This window comes from Heteronotia binoei, chromosome 13, assembly GCF_032191835.1.
Source record: "Heteronotia binoei isolate CCM8104 ecotype False Entrance Well chromosome 13, APGP_CSIRO_Hbin_v1, whole genome shotgun sequence".
NCBI lineage: Eukaryota > Metazoa > Chordata > Lepidosauria > Squamata > Gekkonidae > Heteronotia > Heteronotia binoei.
Genome location: NC_083235.1, coordinates 16,053,597 through 16,075,671, shown reverse-complemented (window position 1 = coordinate 16,075,671; position 22,075 = coordinate 16,053,597). Strand labels below are relative to the sequence as shown.

The following is a 22,075-nucleotide window of genomic DNA, read 5'->3' as shown; positions in this document are numbered from 1 at the left end:
CCCAACAGAGGATCTGCAGTGCATAAACCTACTAGAGTTCAGGGCAGTATACTATGCCCTGCTTCCCTCAATTCCCTCTTGGTTTTTAATCCAATGTCTTTGCTAGGTCTTACCTGAACAAGGGAGTACAGTGTTCATGGTTTCAAGCTTTCATGTAGTGGGTGTCAGCAACCACACTGCATTTCACTGGTTGGACACCGTTAGCTGCACACAAATTGGGAATTCACTGGGACTTTTCCCCACCATGGATGTCTTTGCCATAGGATTGCCAATTCCCCCCCTCTCTCCAGCAGGGGACTTTCTCGCGCATGATGCAATGATGTCACCCAGAAGTGATGTCATTGCACCGGCGATGGCACTCATGGCCGCTCTAGGTATTTCCAGGGAAACTCTATGGTTTTCCCAGACGGTCTAGTCATTTGGGAGGGAAAAACTCTATGGTACCTATTGTAGAAAAAGGGAGCTTATCAATTTGAAGTAGAAAGCAAAAAAAAAAAAGAGTTTCTGGCCTGTATTATGTGAGATGTAAAATAATATCAGCCGTAACTTAAAATGATGATTCAGCTCTTCATAGAGCAGCTGCTGAGCCTTTAAAAATCTTCCACCTGGCATCCCTGCAACTCAAAATGGAGGACTTCTGCCTGAGCCAGGGAAAAGAATTTGATTTGTGCTATTGGGGATATTTTTATTACTTCTTGCACTCAGTCCAAGGAGGTCTTTCATTTGAGTCTACTTCAGAAGAAGAAGAAGATGATATTGGATTTATATCCCGCCCTACACCCTAAATCTCAGAATCTCAGAGCAGCTTACAATCTCCTCCCCCCACCCCACAACAGACACCCTGTGAGGTAGGTGGGGCTGAGAGGGCTCTCACAGCAGTTGCCCTTTCAAGGACAACTCCTACGAGAGCTACGGCTGACCCAAGGCCATTCCAGCAGCTGCAAGCGGAGAAGTGGGGAATCAAACCTGGTTCTTCCAGATAAGAGTCTGCGCACTTAACCACTACACCAAACTAGCTCTGCAGCATCAGCATGTCCAGAACTTCAGTGTCATTCCATGTCCATACTGAAGAAGAAGTGAGTTTTTGCCCAAAGATGATCCCAGTCTTCTCTGAACTTCTTAAGAAATTGCCTCATCTCCCACCCCAAAGGAAACTCTCGTTAGTTTTGGCCAAACCTTTTGAACTGATGGCTATGGGATTGATTCCTCGTTAGCTTTTGTCCCAATTCCATGCTCCCTTTCCCCATGGCTGATTTCATCTGATTTTGCACATGCTGCTGTGGGGCCACAACTTGCCCTGCCTCTTTCCCAAGTTCCCTCCATGGCTTCAAGAAGAACCGTGCGGAAAAGGAGCACAGGACCGGGACAAAGGCTAGTGTGGAATCGGTCTGCGTCTTTCCTCCTGACCATGAAAACTATCTTCCTTGTAGTCGTAACTTCTGCCTGTAGAGCTACAAGCCCTTTGTCATGACCCTTCATTCCTGAAGTATTTTGATTCCATGGTAGTTCTGAGACTCGCCTTCCTTTTCTTACTAAAAGTAATTTCACTTTTCCATATTGGTTAAGACGTTTTCTGTCCCCATCCTGAAGATGACAAGGAACTCCCTCTGCATGCCCTTGATGTGCAGAGAGCCTTGTTATTTTATCTAAATAGACGGAAGATTCTCACAAAGATGCTAAGCTAACCCGTTTGTTGCCAATTCTGGATCCAATGTGGGCCAAAGACTCTTACCACAATCCATCTCTTAGTGGATCACCTCCTGCATTCAATTCTGCTATGAACTTGCACAACTTGCCTGTCCCGTTAGTGATGGTGCCTTATACACAACCACAGGAGATTTCAGCCTCCTTCAGATGCAGCCTTTCCATTGATGTGGATTGTAAATGGTCTTTGTTGTCCATCTTTGCAAAGCACAATTTGATGGACATTGGTGCTGATAAGGAAGCTGACATTAGAAGAGAAGTGCTGCAGTCTGTTCAGTTATTGCTCACATGTTCCTTCTATCATATGGTAAGGCAGCTCACTATTTTTCCATGTGGGACTGCGCAGGTTCTTGCGACAGTCAAACATAGCTGCGCTGACCTGCAATGATTGTTCATTGAGTTGACACCTGTGCAGTCACACATCCCACCTTCTGTCCCCACTGAGAGTTCTGTTGCATTTTCTAGGCTTTCTAATGCTCTCTGAAGCAGTAGCCTCAAGGACCTGGGGGATGGGCACTCCTACCTCCTCTTCCATGCTGGAAAAAGGCAGGAAATCAGCATGTGCCACGGCAGCACCTCTTGAGTTTCTAGAGTCTTGTAAGAGCTTCTGTACTCTCTGCGGCTGGCCTCTGTACATGTGGAATTTGAACTTACTTTGATCATTTTTGGGGAAAGTGCAGGCCAAACCATCATAGTGTCATCTGGAAAGTGCAGTCCAAACCATCATAGTGTCATCTGGACAGGAAGATGCACATTTTCCAAGGTCCCACCCTTCCTTGCCTAGTTGATGCCATTTTCTCTACCAAGCCACTGGAGGGCTATTTAAGGGCTTTTAAAAAAAATCCCCACAACAACTGCTATGGTGATGTAACAATTCCCTTTAAATTAAAAAAAAAAGCTCTCAAAAAAGCCTTCCAGTGGTGTGGAAGTAAAAAAAAAATTCAGGGAAAATAGCTCACTGATGGTGAAACCACATGCAGAAAACTCCCAGTGCAAATGCTTCTACATTTGCTGTGGTAATGAATGCAAAACACAGAATCCTTGCATTGTGGATAGAACCATAGGGAGAAAAGCCTAGGATAATGCTCATGGTAAGAAAAAGACAATGAACGACCAAAACTGTCTCCCAAGCTATTGGAGCTCCCAAGCCCCTAATCCTGTCCTATATTTTTTGTTAAAAACTCTGAAAATTAATTCAGTTTTTTCTTCATGTGTAATAAACTGTTGGACCTCCTAGATTTGCAGGAATTGTATTCTGCATTAGAGGGCACTGCTGTTGAGCCGACAACTTCTGAATAAGGAAGAACAAACAAGTGTAGGGTAGGTGGAATGGAAGTTGTTTAGTTAAAGCAGGGTAGGTGAGCCATAGAAACTGGGAGGACCCAGTCCCATCAGAGTCCTTGGAGACGTTACTGCCTTGTGGCATTGCGCCCTTGGGCACTGATTAATTGCCAGGTGCAGAAACCAGAGGAGTCAGACCGAGGCAAGCAAGCAAAGCGTTTGGCCTGGTTGCCATCCCATGTCTTAGCCATTGTTCCATCTGTCCACAGACACTGAGAGTCAGAGGTCATTGTGCAGGTGGAGATGCAGGGCAGTATCTGTTAATGAGAGAACAACAGGGATATGAGGACAAGGCAAGGAAGATGTTTCCTGCTGTTCTGTTCAACCCATTCTCTTACATGCTGCTTATCTAACTGGCAGCTACAGGGCTCAATCTGCCCCCAAGGCTTCCCATCTGCCTCCCACAGTTCTTGGATTCCCACCTCCCTCACGATTCACCTTTGTCAACTTGAGTAGTCAAAGTTAAGGGCCCTCTGCGCTGCCCCCACCAGCAACAGAAGCAATGTCAGAGTTTCACCTCCTTAGCTGCTCACTCCAAGAAAAAGGGAAATGGTAATGAGCAGCTGCAATGCCTGAGGACTGAGTGTTGCCAGTCTCTCTGTTACTGTGCACACTGAGGAGGAGGGTATTAAAAGTCTCTTTACTGTGCCTGGGCTCCCATGGCAGTGAGTCAGTGGGTGAAGCCAGTGGGTGAACCCTTCACTCCTTGATCCATTCAAAATATGTCCACTTAAGAATTAGGTCCCCATCCTGGTGGCACAGTTGTCTCTTTCTGGGCCCTCCCAGAAATCATTTTTCCTCGTCTTTCTAGCAGCACCGCTTTAGTCTGCAACCCTATCCCACCACCCCACTGGCATAGAATAGGCAACTATAGCTTTCAGCTGACTTCACTCTTGTACCCCTATTTCTTTCCTTTTCTCAGTATGTTTCATAATAATTGTACTGGTTCCAATGACTAAGCTATCTAAGGGTGTATTTTTCCCCCATTAGGGGACCATTTCCAGCCACTGTAGAATGATGTAAGCTTTCAAGCTCCACAAGACTCTTCAGTGAGCAGATAATGTTTCTTGCTGAGTCCTCCCCCCTTGCAATGCTCCCTGCAAACACCGGATCTAGTGGAAGCCTGTGAGGTAGACTGGAGAGTGTCATTTTTGGCACTACTTAGAATCATAGAATCATAGAGTTGGAAGGGACCTCCAGAGTCATCCAGTCCAACCCCCTGCAAAATGCAGGAAACTCACAAATACCTCCCCCTAAATTCACAGGATCTTCATTGCTGTCAGATGGCCAGCATTGCTGTTTAAAAAACTCCAAGGAAGGAGAGCCCACCACCTCCCGAGGAAGCCTGTTCCACTGAGGAACTGCTCTAACAGTCAGGAAGTTCTTCCTAATGTTGAACCAGAAACACTTTTGATTTAATTTCAACCCTACCTTCCGGGGCCACAGAAAACAATTCCGCACCATCCTCTATATGACAGCCCTTCAAGGACTTGAAGATGGCGATCATATCACCTTTCAACCATCTCTCCAGGCTAAACATTCCCTGCTCCTTCAGCCTTTCCTTATAGAACTTGGTCTCCAGACCCTTCACCATTTTTGTCACCCTCCTCTGGACCCGTTCCAATGTGGTGCCCAAAACTGAACACAATACTCCAGGTGAGGTCTTACCAGAGCAGAGTACCTGGTGCCACAATGTCATTCCACTCAAAAACCTAGAAGTGACATCACTTCTGGGTTTCTGGATGGAAATAACATCACAGCATTGCTCAATGCTGTTCTCCCCATCGCTTCGTCCTCACTGGTCATTCAAACAGCAGTATGGAGGGAAGGGAATGTGGAAAGTTGCTTGCCAAAACTGGCAACTATGCAGCTTTAGCTCAATCGCTAAATACTGCCGCCAGGGCTGTGGAAGCAAGGATCACTTGGTGGCAGCCCCTCACCGTGCAGTTGCATCCTTTGCTGTATGTCAGACTCAGGCCTCGCCTCTGTGCAGGAGACAGCGAAGCCCATGGCTGGATAAAGGAGCAAGTGGTAATCATCATTTTGTCATCTTCCATCATTCCTGTTAAAGACAAGAGAAAGTAGAAAATGATGCTCAGCCTGTCATGCATCCAAGCAGCAAAAGCTGAAGGGCCTTTAATCCATTCCTCTCCTTCCCCCTTTTGTAAATATAATGCATGTAGATCATTGATTGCTGGTTGCCCTTTATCAGAACTCAAAACCTGCTGCTTTTATCAATCTGTATATTGCAAGTTATGGTAGAACAAGCTAGGTGTTCTGCTTTAAGAGCTTCAGAATCATTGTGAGACCACACTAATAATGTATGTCAGAACATTACTTGAGCTTTATTAGAACGAACTGCCTATGTACTGTAAGCTGTATCGCTTTTTAAGTTGGAAGAAAAGACAGATTTGGATGCTAATAAAGGATCAGTTCACTTTCATAAAGGGCAATTGGCAAGCCTGTATGCTGGGTAGAATCATATACTCACAGAGTTGGAAGTGTTATGTATTTGCTGTATTATGTATTGCATCTTGCTGGGTTCTTGTTGCCTGAGCTCGAGACAGGCACTCCTTGCAAACCAGGATCCTGAAGCCTGCAAGAACTGGCCAATCAGGATGCTAGGCATGCAACAACTTGTAACAAAGAGATGTAAATGAAGGATTCTGGAGTGAGCCCATAGGAGAAACTATTGCCTGCTAGGGGGGAATGGTTAACCATGGCCAGAGTGTATATGAGCGAAGTGCCTGTGCTGTTTGTGACTGTGTCTTCTTGCAATAAAGAATTCTTGGTTGATTCAGAGCTGGCTGGACTCACTTTATTTCAGGAAAGCTCCACAGAGGCCATCTAGTTCAATCCCCTGCTCAATGCAGGATCAAACTAGAGCATTCCTAATGGATGTTTGTCCAGCTGCGGCTTAAAGACTGCCAGTGAGGGGGAGCTCACCACCTTCCTAGATACAACAGCTGCTCTGTATACGTTCCATCAATTCTGGGGTTGCCAGTCCTGCTTGGTTGGGGGAGTTAGGAGCAACTCTTTTGGTCTTTGGGTTAGGAACAAGGAGGGTGAGATACACAAATCTAAATTGCCATAAGTACTCACTGTCAACTGCTGAGATTCCTTACCTGCAACGACATAGTCTCCTTTCTCATGGGCCTTGTGATCATATCCACAGACACTTTCCATGGAAGGGGTGTTGAGGAAGTAAACATCTTGCATCTCTTCGGGGCCCTTGTACATCTGCGGAAGAAAGAGATTGAACTTTAACGATCAGGAAATGTGCCGATTTCTTGTTGGGGGCTTTGACTCAGGTGAGGGCTTTTGGTCATTCCAAGCTGAAGCAGTTGTTTGTTACCATCAGCTTGTCTCTATGAGATTCAGTGAAGGGTGCACCTTTGGGAGATCTGAGTTCCAGCCTCAGTTCTTTCTTAAGCTTGCTCAAGAAATCATTATCTTTCAAATTACAATTGCCTCTACATATTTCAAAAGGCATTGGAGAATAGCTTTGAAAATAACCGAGACAGAAAAATATGATATGATATGATATACATCTGAGCTTGAATACACAGAAATCAATCCCACCGATTTCAATGGGACTTTAGTTCTTAATAAATTTGCTTAATAAAATAGGAGACCAGCCTGAATAACAAAAAAGGAAGAATCCAGACTGCAGTTTTATTTTAAACTTGCTGAACAAGCCAGAATCCCCACGTATCTTAAAAAATGTCTGAGATCTACATCAGATGATAATTCGGAAGATAAACAAGAGGAGACGGATCTGGGCTGAGCTCTTGCAAGCTGACCAATGAGTTGCCTTTCAGATATTCTCCCTCTACTTGCCTTTCTCCTGTCCACAGTTCTGTCATCCAAAGGAAACAAGGCGCCCCCCCCCTCCTCCCAACCTGTGATGCCAGAGTGCCTCATGCTTTCACTTAAGTGGCCTGCTGTTGCTCTGTTACCACCAGGTGGCAGCAAATCCCCTCTAATGCACCAGTCAGGAAGACAGTAATGTTAGCGTCCACTTGCAGTTTGCTTAAGAATCAGAGGACCAGTTCAGGCCATTGTATTTTCAGGAGAGGAGGAAGAGATTGTTCTGTTTGCCACTGTTTGTTCTACTGCAGGAGTTCCTGACCTTCCTGAGCCTGTGGCACCTTTGGAATTCTGACACAGTGCGATGAGTACAGCCATAAAATGGATGCTTCAGAAGGCAGAGCCAGCCTAAGGTTGTCAGGTCTGATTTAGAAAATATCTGGGGACTTTGGGGGTGGAGCCAGGAGATGGGTGGAGCCAGGAGCAAGATGTGACAAGCACCGTTGAACTCTCAAGGGAGTTCTGACCATCATATTTAAAGAGATTGCACTCCTTTTAAATGCCTTCCCTCCACTGGAAATAATGGAGGACAGAGGCACCTTCTTTTGAGGCTCATAGAATTGGACCCCCTGGTCCAATCTTTTTGAAACTCGGGTTGCTGTTTTTTAGAAGAGGCACCAGATGCTATGCTGAAAATTTGGTGCCTCTACCTCAAAAAACAGCCCCCTCTCCGAACCCCAGATATCCACTGCTTGATTTTTCATTATACCCTATGGAGACCAATTTCCATAGGGGATAATGGAGTGTCCAACAGACATTTTCCTCCCCCCCTCCACTTTCTGATAACCCTGAAGCAGGGAGAGGGCCTCCAAACTGGGGGATCCCCTGCCCCCAACTGGGGATTGGTAGCCAGCCACAAAATGGCTGCCATGGCTTATCTTCAGTCACAAAGTGAAGATCCTTGTGGTATGGTGGCAGCTGCTACCAAAGCAATGTTTTTAAAAATCTGCACAGCCAATCAAATCTCCAAAGGCCAATCAGAAGCCTAACTGGGCAAAACCCCCACTTGGCCACACCCAGTTTCTGAAAACACTTAGTGGCGGGCACCAGGAAAGGTATTGATGGGCACCACGGTGCCCCTTTTCTACTGGATGGCAGGCTTTTGGTATGGGGTTGAGACAGTGATCCCTGATTTCAGTCCTCCTCTGTCTATGTGTGCTGTGGTTTGTAGTTTTAGCTGAGGAGAAGGGTGAAAAAAACCACAGTTTTTTAAGACCATTTTTGAAGACTGTGGAATATGCCGCTTGCATTTTCCAGGCCATGTTGCATTTGTCCTTATTTGAAACTGGTGCTACATCCTGTTCAGTTGGGAGTGTCAGTCCCAAGGGATCTAGAATGCCCTCCTAGAGTTGCCTGCCTCAAGGTTGGGCCTGGAGACTTCCCACTTTTACAAGTGATCTCCAGTCGGCAGAGATCAGCTCCCCTGGAAAAAACGGCTACTTTGAAGGGTGGGTGGACCATGCTGAGGCCCTTCCTCTCCCCAAACCCCACCCTCTCCCAGCTCTCTCCAGGCATTTTCCAACACAGACCTGGCAACGCTATCTGAGCAGCAAGAATGAACAGTGAGGAAAAGAAGAAAGGAAGTGCAAAATTCTTAAGTTCAAATGCTTCCTAGCGTTAAAAACACCCCAGACATAAGAGATAAGACTGGGCTACCACTCCTTTTCCCGACTTGCTGGTTTTCCACTCAGGGAGGGTTTTTTTGTTTTTGTTTTAATGCAAGAGGACCCCAAACCTGTGCCATGGAAAGTGATAGCATTCCAACTGAACTCTATAGGGTGTTGTTTTCCTTTGAGGATCACATAGGGTTGCCAAGACCAATTCAAGAAATATCTGGGGACTTTGGGGGTGGAGCCAGGAGACATTGGGGGTGGAGACAGAAGCAAGGGTGTGACAAGCATAATTGAACTCCAAAGGGAGTTCCGGCCATCACATTTAAAGGGACTGCAAACCTTTTAAATGCCTTCCCTCCATTGGAAATAATGGATAGGGGCACCTTCTTTGGGGGCTCATAGAATTGGACCCCCTGATCCAATCTTTTTGAAATTTGGAGGGTGTTTTAAGGAGAGGCATCAGATGCTATGCTGCAATTTGATGTCTCTACCTAAAAAAAAAACAACCCCCCCACGAGCCCCAGATACCAGCAGATCAATTCTCCATTATACCCTATGGGAATTTGTCTCCATAGGGAATAATGGAACGCCCAGCAAACATCCCCCCTCCCCCGCTTTCGGATTACCCTGAAGCAGGGGGAGGACCTCCAAACCGGGGGATCCCCTGCCCCCACTTTGGGATTGGTAACCCTAGGATCATAAATTCTGAAATGTTTTTTTTTTTGCACAGGTCCCTTCTTGGGAGGGGATTGGCTTAAATTGTATTATTTATGCAGCTGTGTTATTAATAATAGAAACGTCAAGTTAATTCCTGTCCCCTTCTCAGAGCCACAGGGGAAAAATTATAAATGCTATATAAAATGGTTTATGTTAATTTCTATTCTACCCTTCCCGCAGGTGGGCTCAAGGCGGATTACAACAGTATGTACAGCCTACCAATATAATATATTAAAAGGAAGGATTAAAAAAGAAGATAAAGGACCAGAACATAAGGATAGACCAAGGGTAGCCATACAAACAGATTTCCATTAATATTGGAGAATGTTAAAATTCCAGCAATTTTTAAAGATTTCAAATTGTTTTAAAATGATTACTTCCCCTTCCCCGCATCCTTTACTCATATTCAGCATGAGATTTTATCTGCTATGGCCAGGGGATAGAGTTGTGGATGCTGATCTCATTTTCAAGGTGTGGTACATAAAGAAAAATAGCATCATTTATTTAATTAGTAGCATACAGGGCTTTTTTGTAGCAGGAACTCCTTTGCATATTAGGCCACACACCCCTGATGTAGCCAATCCTCCTGGAGCTTACAGGGCTTTTAGTTCAGGGCCTGCTGTAAGCTCCAGGAAGATTGGCTAAATCAGGGGTGCATGGCCTAATATGCAAATGAGTTCGTGCCACAAAAAAGCCCTGGTAGCACATCCATCCATCCATCCATCCATCCATCCATCCATCCATCCATCCATCCATCCATCCATCCATCCATCCATCCGTCTGTCCGTCTGTCTGTCTGTCTGTCATGTGGCAGTAAGCATGGAAAGAATTTTTTAAAGAATCCATTTAAAGCAATGATTGTATCCATGGAGAGTGGGGAAGGAGCTGTGGATGAGGAGGAGGGTTTAGATTCTTCATGCAGCTACTGTGGCAATTCTAGCAAGACTAGCACGTAAGATGTAATTTCTGCCTCCCCCCCCCCACCCAACACCTTCATGAAAGTGGCCATAGCAAATTACATGGGGGAGGGAGTGTCCCAACAGGACAAAGTGCTTACCTTTATGGCTTTGAACTCATAGCTCACCAACCAGATAGGCTCTCCCAGGGAGATGTTCATGGGCTGCTTGGAGACACCCATAAATTTTCCTCTGATCACTGCAAAAAGATATTGTGTGTCACATTGTTTTCTTGCCATTGACTTTGAAATGGATTTTAATTATACTAATGAGGAATGATTATATGGATTTCTGTGACTGCAGATGCAATACCCGTCCAGATTTTGCTCTTTTGCAGCTTTTTATTTCAATCTGTAACTGCTCTCGCCAGATTTTACTGTAGAAGTACTCTACTTTGTTGTTAGATCCTCGGGTATGAAGTCACACTGCTAAATGAACTCCTTTCCTTGGATATAAATCATTCATGCCAGCTGAATTTGTAATCTGCATGGCTGTGGAATGTTGAGAGAGAAGAACATGGAACCTGGTAGCTCTTTTCAGGATTGATACAAAGGGCCGTAGTTGCAGCCTCTCATCAACAATGAGACCGATTTCGCACTAGGGTTGTTCCGAGTGGAGAGACCTTTTGCTCCCGGGCCTTGTCTTCGTTTTCGCACAAGTTGTTCGTGGAGCTGCGAGTTGGCCCGCCGCTTTTCCGTAGCAAGCAGAAACTGCTTATCAGAGGATCTTGCCTGCTGCGGAAAAGCGGCAGGCAGAGCCGGATTAACAATGAGGCCAAGTAGGCACTGGCCTATGGGCCTCCATGCCTTTATGGGCCCTGGGCTGGCTTCCCTCCACCCCCAATTCCCCCCCCCCCCCTGCTTGCAGCCTTCCCAGCCTGCACAAGCAGCCAGCAACTGAGCTGCTCTTTGCCCGACTTGCCTAGTGAGGCTGCTGCCAGCGTTGTCACCGAGTCTGCCTCTCTCTGCCTCTCCTCTGCAGTTTTGTCAAGGGAGCTTTTAAAGAAGGTGCCTGCAGCAGGGGCAGTGGGGTGGGCACTGGAGACGCTGTGAGGAGGAGACGCTGAGATAATTTGCAAGGGGCCCTCCAAGTTTTCAACTACCTAGGGGCCTCCAAAGGGTTTCATCTGGCACTGGCAGTGGGCCGACTCGCAGCTCTGCGGCAACTTGTGTGAAAACGGAGACAAGCCCTGGGAACAAAAGGGCTCTTTACCTGGAACAAGCCTAGGGCAATATCGGTGTGAGTCTGCAACCATCCATGTCCATTATTGGAATGCTGGGAACTGAATTTGTGCTCCTTCTTCCTATCTAGATGTGCCTCACCACCAGGAGGCAGTGCAACATATTTAAAGGATTGTCGCTGCAGGGTTTAACATTTTTTAAGCACTTCAGCAGCATTGTACGGCATGGAAACACTTTTGAGGATAACTTCCATACTCTGAAGCATGATCAGATTTCCATTAAGGCTGCCAGCTTCTTTTCCTCTGGCATTCCTCCCTTGCTTTCCACTGCTTTCTGACCTGCAAAAATTTCAGTCTTGGCAAACATAGAACAATGAGAAAAAGATTTGCCTGATTAATTTTTGCAAGCTAGGAGCCTGTGGAAGGCGCTGGAGCCCTGCTAAGAAAAAGCATTTGGCAATGCTGAATCCATAAGCTAGAAGAAGTGGCTGAAGAAGTGAGCAGTGACTCACGAAAGCTCCTCCCCTGCCGCAAATGTTGTTAGTCTTGAAGGTGCTCCTGAACTCTTGGATCGATTTTGCAGTAGGCTTGTTGCACGTAGAGAGCCCTTTTGCTCCCGGCACTTCTCTCCGTTTTTGCACAAGCTGCCATGGAACTGCGAATTGGCGCACTGCTTTCCTGTGGTAAGGAAGCTCCTCCTACAAGTGGTTTCTGCTTTCACCATAGAGTTTTCCCTTCCAAATTGCTAGCGCATCTGGGAAAATAATAGATTTTCCCAGAAGCTCCTAGAGCGGCCAGCACGCAGCGCCCCTGCCACAAATTTTATTAGTCTTTAAGGTGCTTCTGGACTCTTGCTCTTGTCTGTTGCTGCAGACAGACTTAACAGTAGGGCTGCCAAGCCCCCAGTCTGGATGGGGGTTCCCCTGCCCGGGAAGTTCCCAACCTGCTGGCCCACATTGGCCAGCGGGGGGAACTTCCCCCTACATCATCAGTGCGATGACATCACCTGGAAGTGATGCCATTGCCCCGGCAACATCGTGTGGTGGCGACTCTAGTTATGTCCGGGAAAACTCTATGGTTTTCCCAGACGCTCTAGCCATTTGGGAGGAAAAACTCTATGGTCCCTGCTGCAGAATGCAGGGGACTTGTCAACCCTACTTAACAGGGCTACCCATCTGGATCTATCTCCATAAGTTAGAGGCATGCTGAGATAGGTACTTTCTATGAGGAGTTGATTATCAGACGTTTTCCCCTCAACACAGCAGCTGCCAGTATAAGTGCAGTAATCACCCTTTTCTGCAACCATCCTTCCCCCCACCCACCCAGGAGATTTTTTTTTCATTTTTAAAAGCTTGGTAATTGACAGATTGCTATAGTGTTAAATGCTACAGCAATTCATCAATTACATTTTGAAAGAAAGAATGAAAAGCCCACCAGTGGCAGTGTGGAAAGATGGCATTGGCAACCACGGGGAATTGGGGCAGGGGAATAGAGCCATTGTGGGAGGGGTGGGGAAAGATCTGACTTTCCCAACCACACAGAAGCCACCCTGGCTTTGCTGCTGTCTTGCCAATATCATAGTAAGGCAAGTTTTGGAAGGATCACAGAATGGACAAGGAAAAGCCATGAGAGAACTATGATGTTGTGTGGAAGCAAGGAAAAAATCCACTACCCATCAGCCCCAAAGCCAGACCAAATAGCCCAAGCGGAAGCAACTGTAACCACCAATTCTCTAATTCTATGCATTCACGCTGGGAAGTGGTCCAAAGTAAAGTATTCTAAATAGTTGCAAGAAACAACCAACCTCTGTAATTCTTGGTATGTAATTGGCATTGCAATGACATAAAACTACTTCAGTTGGGTTAACTGAATGTGAGTTGCTGTTAGAAATTCTGAAAGAAGGAGGCTTGCAAATAAATGCAAGCTTCTGTTTTGAGAAGACTGAAGACTGCAGATTTATACCCCACCCTTCTCTTTGAATGAGAGAGCCCGAGTGGCTTACAATCTCCTATATCTTCTCCCCCCACAACAGACACCCTGTGAGATGGGTGGGGCTGAGAGAGCTCTCCCAGAAGCTGCAGTTTCAAGGACAACTCCTGCGAGAGCTATGGCTGACCCAAGGCCATCCCAGCAGCTGCAAGTGCAGGAGTGCGGAATCAAACCTGGTTCTCCCAGTTAAGAGTCCGCACACTTAACCACTACACCAAACTGGCTCTTTTGAATAGCCTGTTTCTTTCCATACAGTGTTTGTGTCCAAACTGCAGACTGAAAGAATCAAGGCCTTTCCTTTTCATGAGAAAGCAACAGTATTTAGCCACTTCGGGGCACAATATAATGGGTTGTATCAGGAATGTTGTACTAGGATCAGATGTGTCCCTGCTGGAAAGTGCTTCAGGGTCTGGCATGTAAAGGATCAAGTCAGAGCCTGCAGAGAAGAGAGGTCATTGCATGTAATGGAAACTCACCAATGTCAGCATTGCAGTATGCAGTCTGGGGGTGTCTGGGAGCACAGGAGCAGGCTGTGGTGGGATCCCCCAGCAGAGTGAGGAGGAGGAAGCTGGCTGCTAGGAGTCCGTACATCTTTGTTGATTTCATTTTCTTATTGGAAAAGAGGAGAGAAGAAGGGTCCCAGTTGTGATCTGGAGGACAGAAAGAGAATGTTATGTTTTGGGGGTTTTTTTGGGGGGGGGGGGTTCCAGGAAGCAGAGTCTGAATGTCATTAGTAAGGTTACCAACCTCCAGGTGAGGCCTGGAGATCTCCCAACATTACAAATGATCTCCAGGAGACAGTAATCAGTCCCCCTGGAGAAAATGGCTGTTTTGGACGGTGGACGGTGTGTATGGTTGCCAGATCCAGGTTGGAAAACTCCTGGAGATTGGGGGATGGAGCCTGCAGAGGGAAGGGACCACCACAGTAGGGTATAATACCATGGAGTCCACCCTCCAAAGCATCCCTTTTCTCCAGGGGAACTGATCTCTGTAGTCTGGAGATGAGCTGTAATTCTAAGGGATCCCCAGGTCCTGCCTGGAGGTTGGCATCCCTAGCACTGGCATCACACCCTCCCAAACCCCAAGCTGCACCACTTCCTCAAATCTCCAGGAATCTACCAATCTGGAGTTGGCAACCCTAGAAGACACTGAACGAAGGAACCGGTTGACTATTTCAGCAGGGATCAAAAGGGTCAGGGGCTTTTCCATTTGGGCTGAAAAAAAGACTCCTGGGTTCAGGTCCTTTGAAAGGAGGAGAGAGGGTAAAAAATGAAGGCCGAATGAAGAAAAGAATGGCATGGCATGGCATGGCATGGCATGGCATGGCATGGCAAGGCAAGGCAAGGCAAGGCAAGGCAAGGCAAGGCAAGGCAAGGCAAGGCAAGGAAAGGAAAGGAAAGGAAAGGAAAGGAAAGGAAAGGAAAGGAAAGGAAAGGAAAGGAAAGGAAAGGAAAGGAAAGGAAAGGAAAGGAAAGGAAAGGAAAGGATGCAGTTAGATGTTCCTTTTCATATATAGACTCCCCAGGGATGCTGGATCAAAAGGGAGATAGCAGGGCAAATGATGCTGAGAGAAGAGTCGGTCTTAAAAACCTGGCTGAACAAGAATTTCTGCAACTGCCTAGAAAAAGGAGCAAAACAAGAAGAGAGGGACCAGGACTGAGAAAAGATGGAAGGCCTTATCAACTTCCCCCGATGTTCACTGGCTGACATCTCAGAGGTGGTTATGGCTCTGCCCCTGTGTGAGAGCTGGGGGTTTGGATGAGGCCCGGTTTGCAGCAAAAGAAGAAAACAAGCTTGTTTTGCTCACCTTGCTGTTCTTGGTGGTGCTTCCAGCGTCTCCCGGCCGGTTCAGGCTGCAGTTCCCAGCTCCATCTGGCTGGTATTTAAAGCTCACCCCGCTTCCCCCTTCACTCCCCCTGCTTTTCCTGTCCTGACTGCCAAAGGGGCGTGACGGATGCAGCCTGTGGTTTCAAGCAGGGAGCCAGCCATGCCAGGGTGCGCCGCCCGTTCGTTGCCTGATGAATCCAGCTTAAGAGATGGGAGAACGTGGTGGCAGGGCGAGCAACAGCAGCCGCCTTCAAGGAAGGATTTGGTGGGAAGTTTTGGATTACTCAGCTGTAGGAAAGTGACGTGGGCGGCTAATTTTAAGAGTGTCGAGGTGAAATTCCCAGAATGTCCTTAGGGTGGACCTACTGAACAGGCCGCCCTAGGAGGACTCTGCTGACTGAATCAGACTGAATTTTTTGTAGGTCTCCATCCTGCTGTTATGGTACTACACTCCTGACTGCTCCTGCTCACCTTCCACAATGAGATTCCCTGCACTTTCCCCTTATTTACTTGTTGGTGGCTCTGTTCATGATGACACAGATGCTAAATATGTGTAAGATAACTGTATCTGAAGAAGTGTGCATGCGCACAAAAGCTTATACCAGGGGTGGCCAAACTGTGGCTCTTTCACACACATTGTGTGGCTCTTGAAGCCCCCACCACCCCATCGTCTGGCTTGGAGAAGGCATTTGTCTCTTTAAATCACTTTACCAAGCCAACCCAGCCAGTGGCTTGGGAAATGAATGTAAAGTTAAAGCTGCTTTCTTTCCACCTTTCCCTCCCTCCTCCCTCTCTCCCTCCATCTATTTGCTTTCTTCCCTCCCTCCGTTGCCTTGTGGCTCCCAAATGTCTGATGTTTATTCTTTGTGGCTCTTATGTTAAACAAGTTTGGCTACCCTGTTTTATACCTTGAATAAAACTTTGTTGGTCTTAAAAATGTCACTGGACTCAAACTTTGTTCTGCTGCTTCAGACCAACATGGCCGCCCACAGAATCTATATGTGAGATGGTATTGCTTATGGGACAGCCCCTGGTTTTAAGATGGAACAAGTTTTCGAATTCTGCAGAATTTTTCATCAGAAAAAACATTAATTTTCAGAAACCTGAGCAAATTAATTAAGCTTTATTTGTTATAATGGTTAGGCGTGCCAACCCTAAGCTGGAGAACGAGAACCCACGCCTCCCCATACAGCTGCTGAGTGACCTTGGGGCAGTCACAAGTTCTCTCAGAGCTCTTCTGTCAAGAACACTTCTCTCAGAGCTCTCTCAGCCCCACCTACCCCACCCCACAGGGTGCTCTGAGACTGAGTGAAAGATGGGGTATAAATGCAATCTCTTCTTCTTTAATATTTATTTCCTTACTTCATTTATATCCTGCCTTTCTCCCCAGTGGGGTCCCAAGGTGGCTTATAATGTTCTCCTGTCCTCCTCTCCCCCATTTTATCATCACAACAATCCTGTTGGGTAGGTTAGACTGAAAATGTGTGACTGGCCCAAGGTCACCCAGCGAGCTTCAATGGCACAGCAGGGATTCAAACGTGAGTTTCCTAGGTTCTTAGTCCCACATGTTAACCACTGGATCTGATCAGTCTTCCTTTGAAGGCTTTGGAATATTTATTTTGTTTGGCAAGGAGGGCTGTGAACTGCAGAAGTCTGCTAAACTGCTGTTGGTTGAGCACCATATACCAACTTTCTCATCACATGTCTGACATCTGAATTCATTCCCAGACTTCAACCCACTTATGCCTTCACACTCTAATAATATCCCTTCTGCAGCTTCTCGGCACCAGCCTTCCTCATAGCAGGTTGGGATGTGTGTATAGAAGAAAGACAACCCAGCCTTTCTTCAGCTACGTATTAATGTCTGTGAGGGCTATAGTTTAGCAGAATACCACATGGGGCTACCAAGTAATCCTAGCAAAGCTGTTCTTCAAGGACTCAACATGTGATAATGAGATGAAGGACAGGCTTACAAATTTGGTGACCCCCCTAGGCCAGGAATGGCCAAACTTGCTTAATGTAAGAGTCACATAGAGTAAACAGGTGTTTGAAAGCCCCAAGACATGAACATTAGGTGTTTGAGAGCCACAAGGAAGGAAGGAAGATAGAAAGACAGACAGGCAGAAGAGAGGTAGAAAGAGAGAGGTAGAAAGAAAGCAACTTTACTTTAAATGCATTCTCCAAGTCACCAACTGAAGCGATAGGGCTTCAAGAGCCACACAATATATGTGAAAGAGCTACATGTGGCTCCTGAGCCACAGTTTGGCCACCCCTGCCCTAGGCCGAACAAAACCTTCCAGTTATGCATTAAGACTAACGATGCTCAAACACTCACCTATTCTACTCACGTCCTGTTTACTAATTGCAAGCAGAGAACTGATTTTCAACAGTCAGGCCAACAATTTGTCTATCTGTTCATGGGTGTTTGGCAGGTTGTTTCACTGTAATCCTTACTAACTGTGCTGTGCAGCTGATTTGGGGTTCCGAGCATGCACATTCTCACACAGCCCAATTGATTTCTGCTACCCCACCATCCTTGCTGCTAACTGCTCTGTTCCTCAGGCAGTTGTTTAAATAGACGATTAGATCATTTAAGCTGGTCATCAATAAAGTCCTACCCTTTAGTGTTCATCTGTAGTTCTCCATTATACAAATGGCGGCTGATCAGTTTAAGTTGGCAGTGTCTTTGCACCTGTGCAGGGTTTTTTATTTGTGTGTGGGGGGGAGACAAGAGACAATTGGCAGTGGGAGGATTAATTTTAATTCCACTGAGATCCTTCTGTGTTTTGCATACACCTCATCAGGAGCTAATATTTTACAGATCCCCCTGATGAAGATCATGGCTGCCTTAGTGGAATTCAAATTTGTCCCCCCACTGCACCAGTTCTCTCCTGTTTTTTGCTCTGTGCTCAGTGCAGTCCTCCTTTTCTCGTTGCAGTTTCGGAAGAACCAAATGCAAACTGGTTTGGCAAGTGTTTGCAGCTGCTTGGCACGAACTGAACATACTGAGTGACTGGTTCACGTGCAATTACCACTGTAGAATATGATAAATTTGACCGTCAAACATGTTACTGTTACTGTTAGGTGGCTAACAGATCGTGCTTGTGAATGGTTCCTCATCCTTTGGAGAGGAGTGACAAGTGGAGTGCCTCAAGGATCTGCCCTGGGGCCTGTTTTGTTCAACATCATTATAAATGATTTACATTAAGGAATAGAGGGGATGCTTATTAAATTTTACAGATGATACTAAATTAGGAGGGGTTGCAAATACAGTAGAAGACAGAAACAGGATACAGGATGATCTTGACAGGCTGCAAAACTGGACTGAAACCAATAAAATGAATTTTAACAGGGATAAATATAAAGTTCTGCATTTAGGTAGGAAAAATCCAATGTATAGTTATAGGATGGGGGAGACTTGTCTTGGCAGTAGTATGTGTGAAAAGGATCTAGGGTCTTAGTGGACCATACACTGAACATGAGTCAACATCAGTCCGGTTTCCATCCGGGTCATGGGACGGAGACGGTGCTGGTCGCTCTGATGGATGACCTCCAGCGGCATCTGGATCGAGGCGGCTCGGCGGTGCTGGTACTGTTGGACCTATCGGCAGCGTTCGATATGGTCGACCACCGGCTGCTGACTTGCCATTTCGCCAACGTGGGGATTCAAGGGTTGGCCTTACAGTGGCTCTCCTCATTCCTTGATGGTCGGGGACAAAGGATGGCAATTGGAGGTGAGCTGTCCCAGAGGCACGCGCTGGATTGTGGGGTGCCTCGGGGGGCAGTTCTTTCCCCAATGTTATTTAATATTTACATGCGCCCCCTTGCCCAGATTGCCCGGAGGCATGGGCTGGGTTGTCACCAGTACGCTGATGACACCCAGCTCTATCTACTCATGGACGGCCGGCCCGACTGTGTCCCAGAAAACCTGGACTGGGCATTACAAGCTGTGGCTAGATGGCTGAAACTTAATTCAGTGAAAACAGAGGTCCTTTGCTTGGGTCGCCGTGGTCTGTCGGGGGGGGGGGAGAATTCCCCTTCCAGCCCTTGACGGTGTGCCACTGACAATGGCGCACAGGGTCAAGAGCTTGGGGGTACTACTTGAGCCTGCCTTATCTATGGAGGCCCAGGTAGCAGCCACTGCTAAGTCTGCATTTTTTCATCTTAGGCGGGCGAGGCAGTTGGCTCCCTTCCTGGAGCGGGTCGATCTAGCAACAGTGATCCATGCAACGGTCACCTCAAGGTTGGATTACTGTAATGCCCTCTACATGGGGCTGCCCCTGTGCCGAACCTGGAAGTTGCAGCTAGTGCAGAACGCCGCCGCTCGGCTGCTATTAGGGCTCCCTAGATGGGAGTACATTCAGCCGGGCCTTCGGGGACTGCACTGGCTGCCAATAATATACCAAGTCCGGTACAAGGTGCTGGTTATTACCTTTAAAGCCCTATATGGTCTAGGACCTGCCTACCTTAGGGACCGTCTCTTCCCATATGTTCCCCAGAGAGTACTGCGATCTGGCTCCCAAAATCTGATTGTAATCCCCGGGCCAAAGGAGGCCCGGTTGAAGTCAACCAGGGACAGGGCCTTCTCAATAACAGTCCCTTGCTGGTGGAACCAGTTACCGGAAGAGGTCAGGGCCCTGCGGGATATTGGACAATTCCACAGGGCCTGTAAGACAGTCCTCTTCCGGTTGGCCTATAACTGACTGGCACCAAACTACCAAAATACTGAAGGAAGTTTATAGATTGCACATTGTTGGATTGATGTACTGATTTTTTTAATGTTTTTAATTTCTTAATTATGTAAATTGTTATTGTATTTAAAATTTGAATTTTATTGTGTGTTGTAAGCCGCCCTGGGCCCGCTTCGGTGGGGTAGGGCGGGATATAAATCAAATAAAAAATAAAAATAAAACAATGTGATGCAGTGGCTAAAAAGGCAAATGCAATTTTGGGGTGTATTAACAGAAGTATAGCGTCCGGATCACGTGAAGTGATGGTATAGGTTTACTCTGCTCTAGTAGGACCTTACCTGGAGTATTGTGTTCAGCTTTAGGCACCACATTTTAAGAAGGATATAGACAAGCTGGAACAGGTCCAGAGGAGGGCAACAAAGATGGTGAGGGGTCTGGAGATCAAGTCCTATGAAGGAAGGATGAAGGAGCTGGGTATGTTTAGCCTGAAAAGGAGGCAGCTGATATAATCACTATCTTCAAGTATTTGAAGGATGGTGCGGAACTGTTTTCTGTGGCCCCAGAAGGTAGAACCAGAACCAGTGGGCTGAAATTAAATCAGAAGAAGTTTCCAGCTCAACATTAGGAAGAACTTCCTGACTGTTAGAGCGGTTCCTCATTGGAACAGGCTTCCTCAGGAGATGTTGGGCTCTCCTTCCTTGCAGGTTTTAAAGCAGAGGCTAGATGGCCATCTGACAGCAATGAGGATCCTGTGAATTTAGGGGGAGATATTTGTGAATTTCCTGTATTATGCGGGGGGGTTGGATTAGATGACCCTGGGGGTACCTTCCGACTCTATGATTCTATGTTTGTGGTGAAATTTGCAGCATCTCTACTTGAGCACCGGCATAGAATTGAACCTTCCATTTTGCAGCCAGCCTGCGTCTTCAAAATGGGTTTCTCTGATGTATGACAGCCCATGGCACATGATGGAACACTCTCTCTGTGCCTGGCTTGTAGATGGTAAGCTGTTTAGGAAATCTGTCCTGGTTTCTGCAGGGGCATCCCGGCCTTGGTCTGACCTCAGTGATGGTGCAAGCCTTCCTTCACTTTTCCCTGCAGAGCATGTTGCTGTTGCGAAGGGGCCATGCTCAGAGAGCATCAGAGAGTGACTAGATTCTAGAGCTGGCGTAAATTAGTGCATGACTCACCCGAGGGAGAAGAGGTTGGTCAGGAAATAAAATTCAGCTTAGTCAAATTAGCATCCTAGGTCATGAAGAGGATATGCCGTTGCAGAAGGGCCAAGGAATCCTGAATAGCACCACATCGTAGTATAGTTCCTATTTGAGGTTTCTGTGCTAGCTCTGGAAATACAAGTTAACTTTCCAGCCTCACCTGTTTTCCAAAGTGGGACCAAAATGACAACTTCTAGAAAAATGAACAGGCCTGGGCAAATTTTACTGGAAACAGTTTCCTTTGATCGTTTGAGTGTATTATAAATAACGCGGCAATGAGTAATGGCACGGACTCTCCTAACCATGGTTAAGAATGGATGTCAACTTTTTTGATTTTGCATTTTTCTCTCTTTTTTTTTTACTGCAGCCCTCTTAAGTAAGCTGCAGTATTGCAGTCCAAGCTCTGCTCACGACCTGACTTCGATCCCAGCAGAAGCTGGGTTCAAGTAGCCAGCTCAAGGTTGACTCAGCCTTCCATCCTTCCATGGTCAGTACAATGAGTAACCAGTGTAGATGACTGGGGAAGGCAATGGCAAACCACCCCATTAAAAAGTCTGCTGTGAAAATGTCATGATGCAACGTCATCCCAGAGTCGGAAATGACTGGTGCTTGCGCAGGGGACTACCTTTACCTTTTAAATTTATTTATTTATTTAGTTGTTCGATTTATATCCCGCCCTACCCCACCAAGGCGGGCTCAGGGCAGCTTACAATACAAAATGCTAACAATAAATCAGTTTAAAATACATTAATGATTATACAATAAAATACATAAAAATACATAAAACTCACATCAATATACTATGCTACCTCTTCCTTAAATCAATTCTTCAAGTATTCCAGTGTTCAATATTCTGATGTTCATAAGTTTAAATATTCAGGAATCCCGATATCAGTCAGTTGTATGCCAACCGGAAGAGGGCTGTGAATTCACATATTCCTGTGAAGAGGAATATGACTATTCCCCCCTGCTT

At 46.5% G+C, this 22,075-nt stretch overlaps 2 protein-coding genes across 4 annotated transcripts in view; one reads left to right on the top strand and one right to left on the bottom strand.

Moving 5' to 3' along the window:
- Nucleotides 1-22,075, top strand: part of SYN1 (synapsin I) — a 294,037-nt gene that overhangs the window by 214,264 nt on the left and 57,698 nt on the right. The window lies entirely within an intron of this gene.
- On the bottom strand, nucleotides 3,026-15,474 carry TIMP1 (TIMP metallopeptidase inhibitor 1). Its single transcript, XM_060252376.1, has 6 exons — nucleotides 15,178-15,474; nucleotides 13,847-14,020; nucleotides 10,303-10,400; nucleotides 6,171-6,285; nucleotides 4,986-5,107; nucleotides 3,026-3,302 (listed from the first exon to the last, which is right to left on the bottom strand). The coding sequence occupies exons 2-6, from the start codon at nucleotides 13,974-13,976 to the stop codon at nucleotides 3,114-3,116; spliced, it is 654 nt and encodes a 217-aa protein (XP_060108359.1). The 5' UTR covers nucleotides 13,977-14,020; nucleotides 15,178-15,474; the 3' UTR covers nucleotides 3,026-3,113.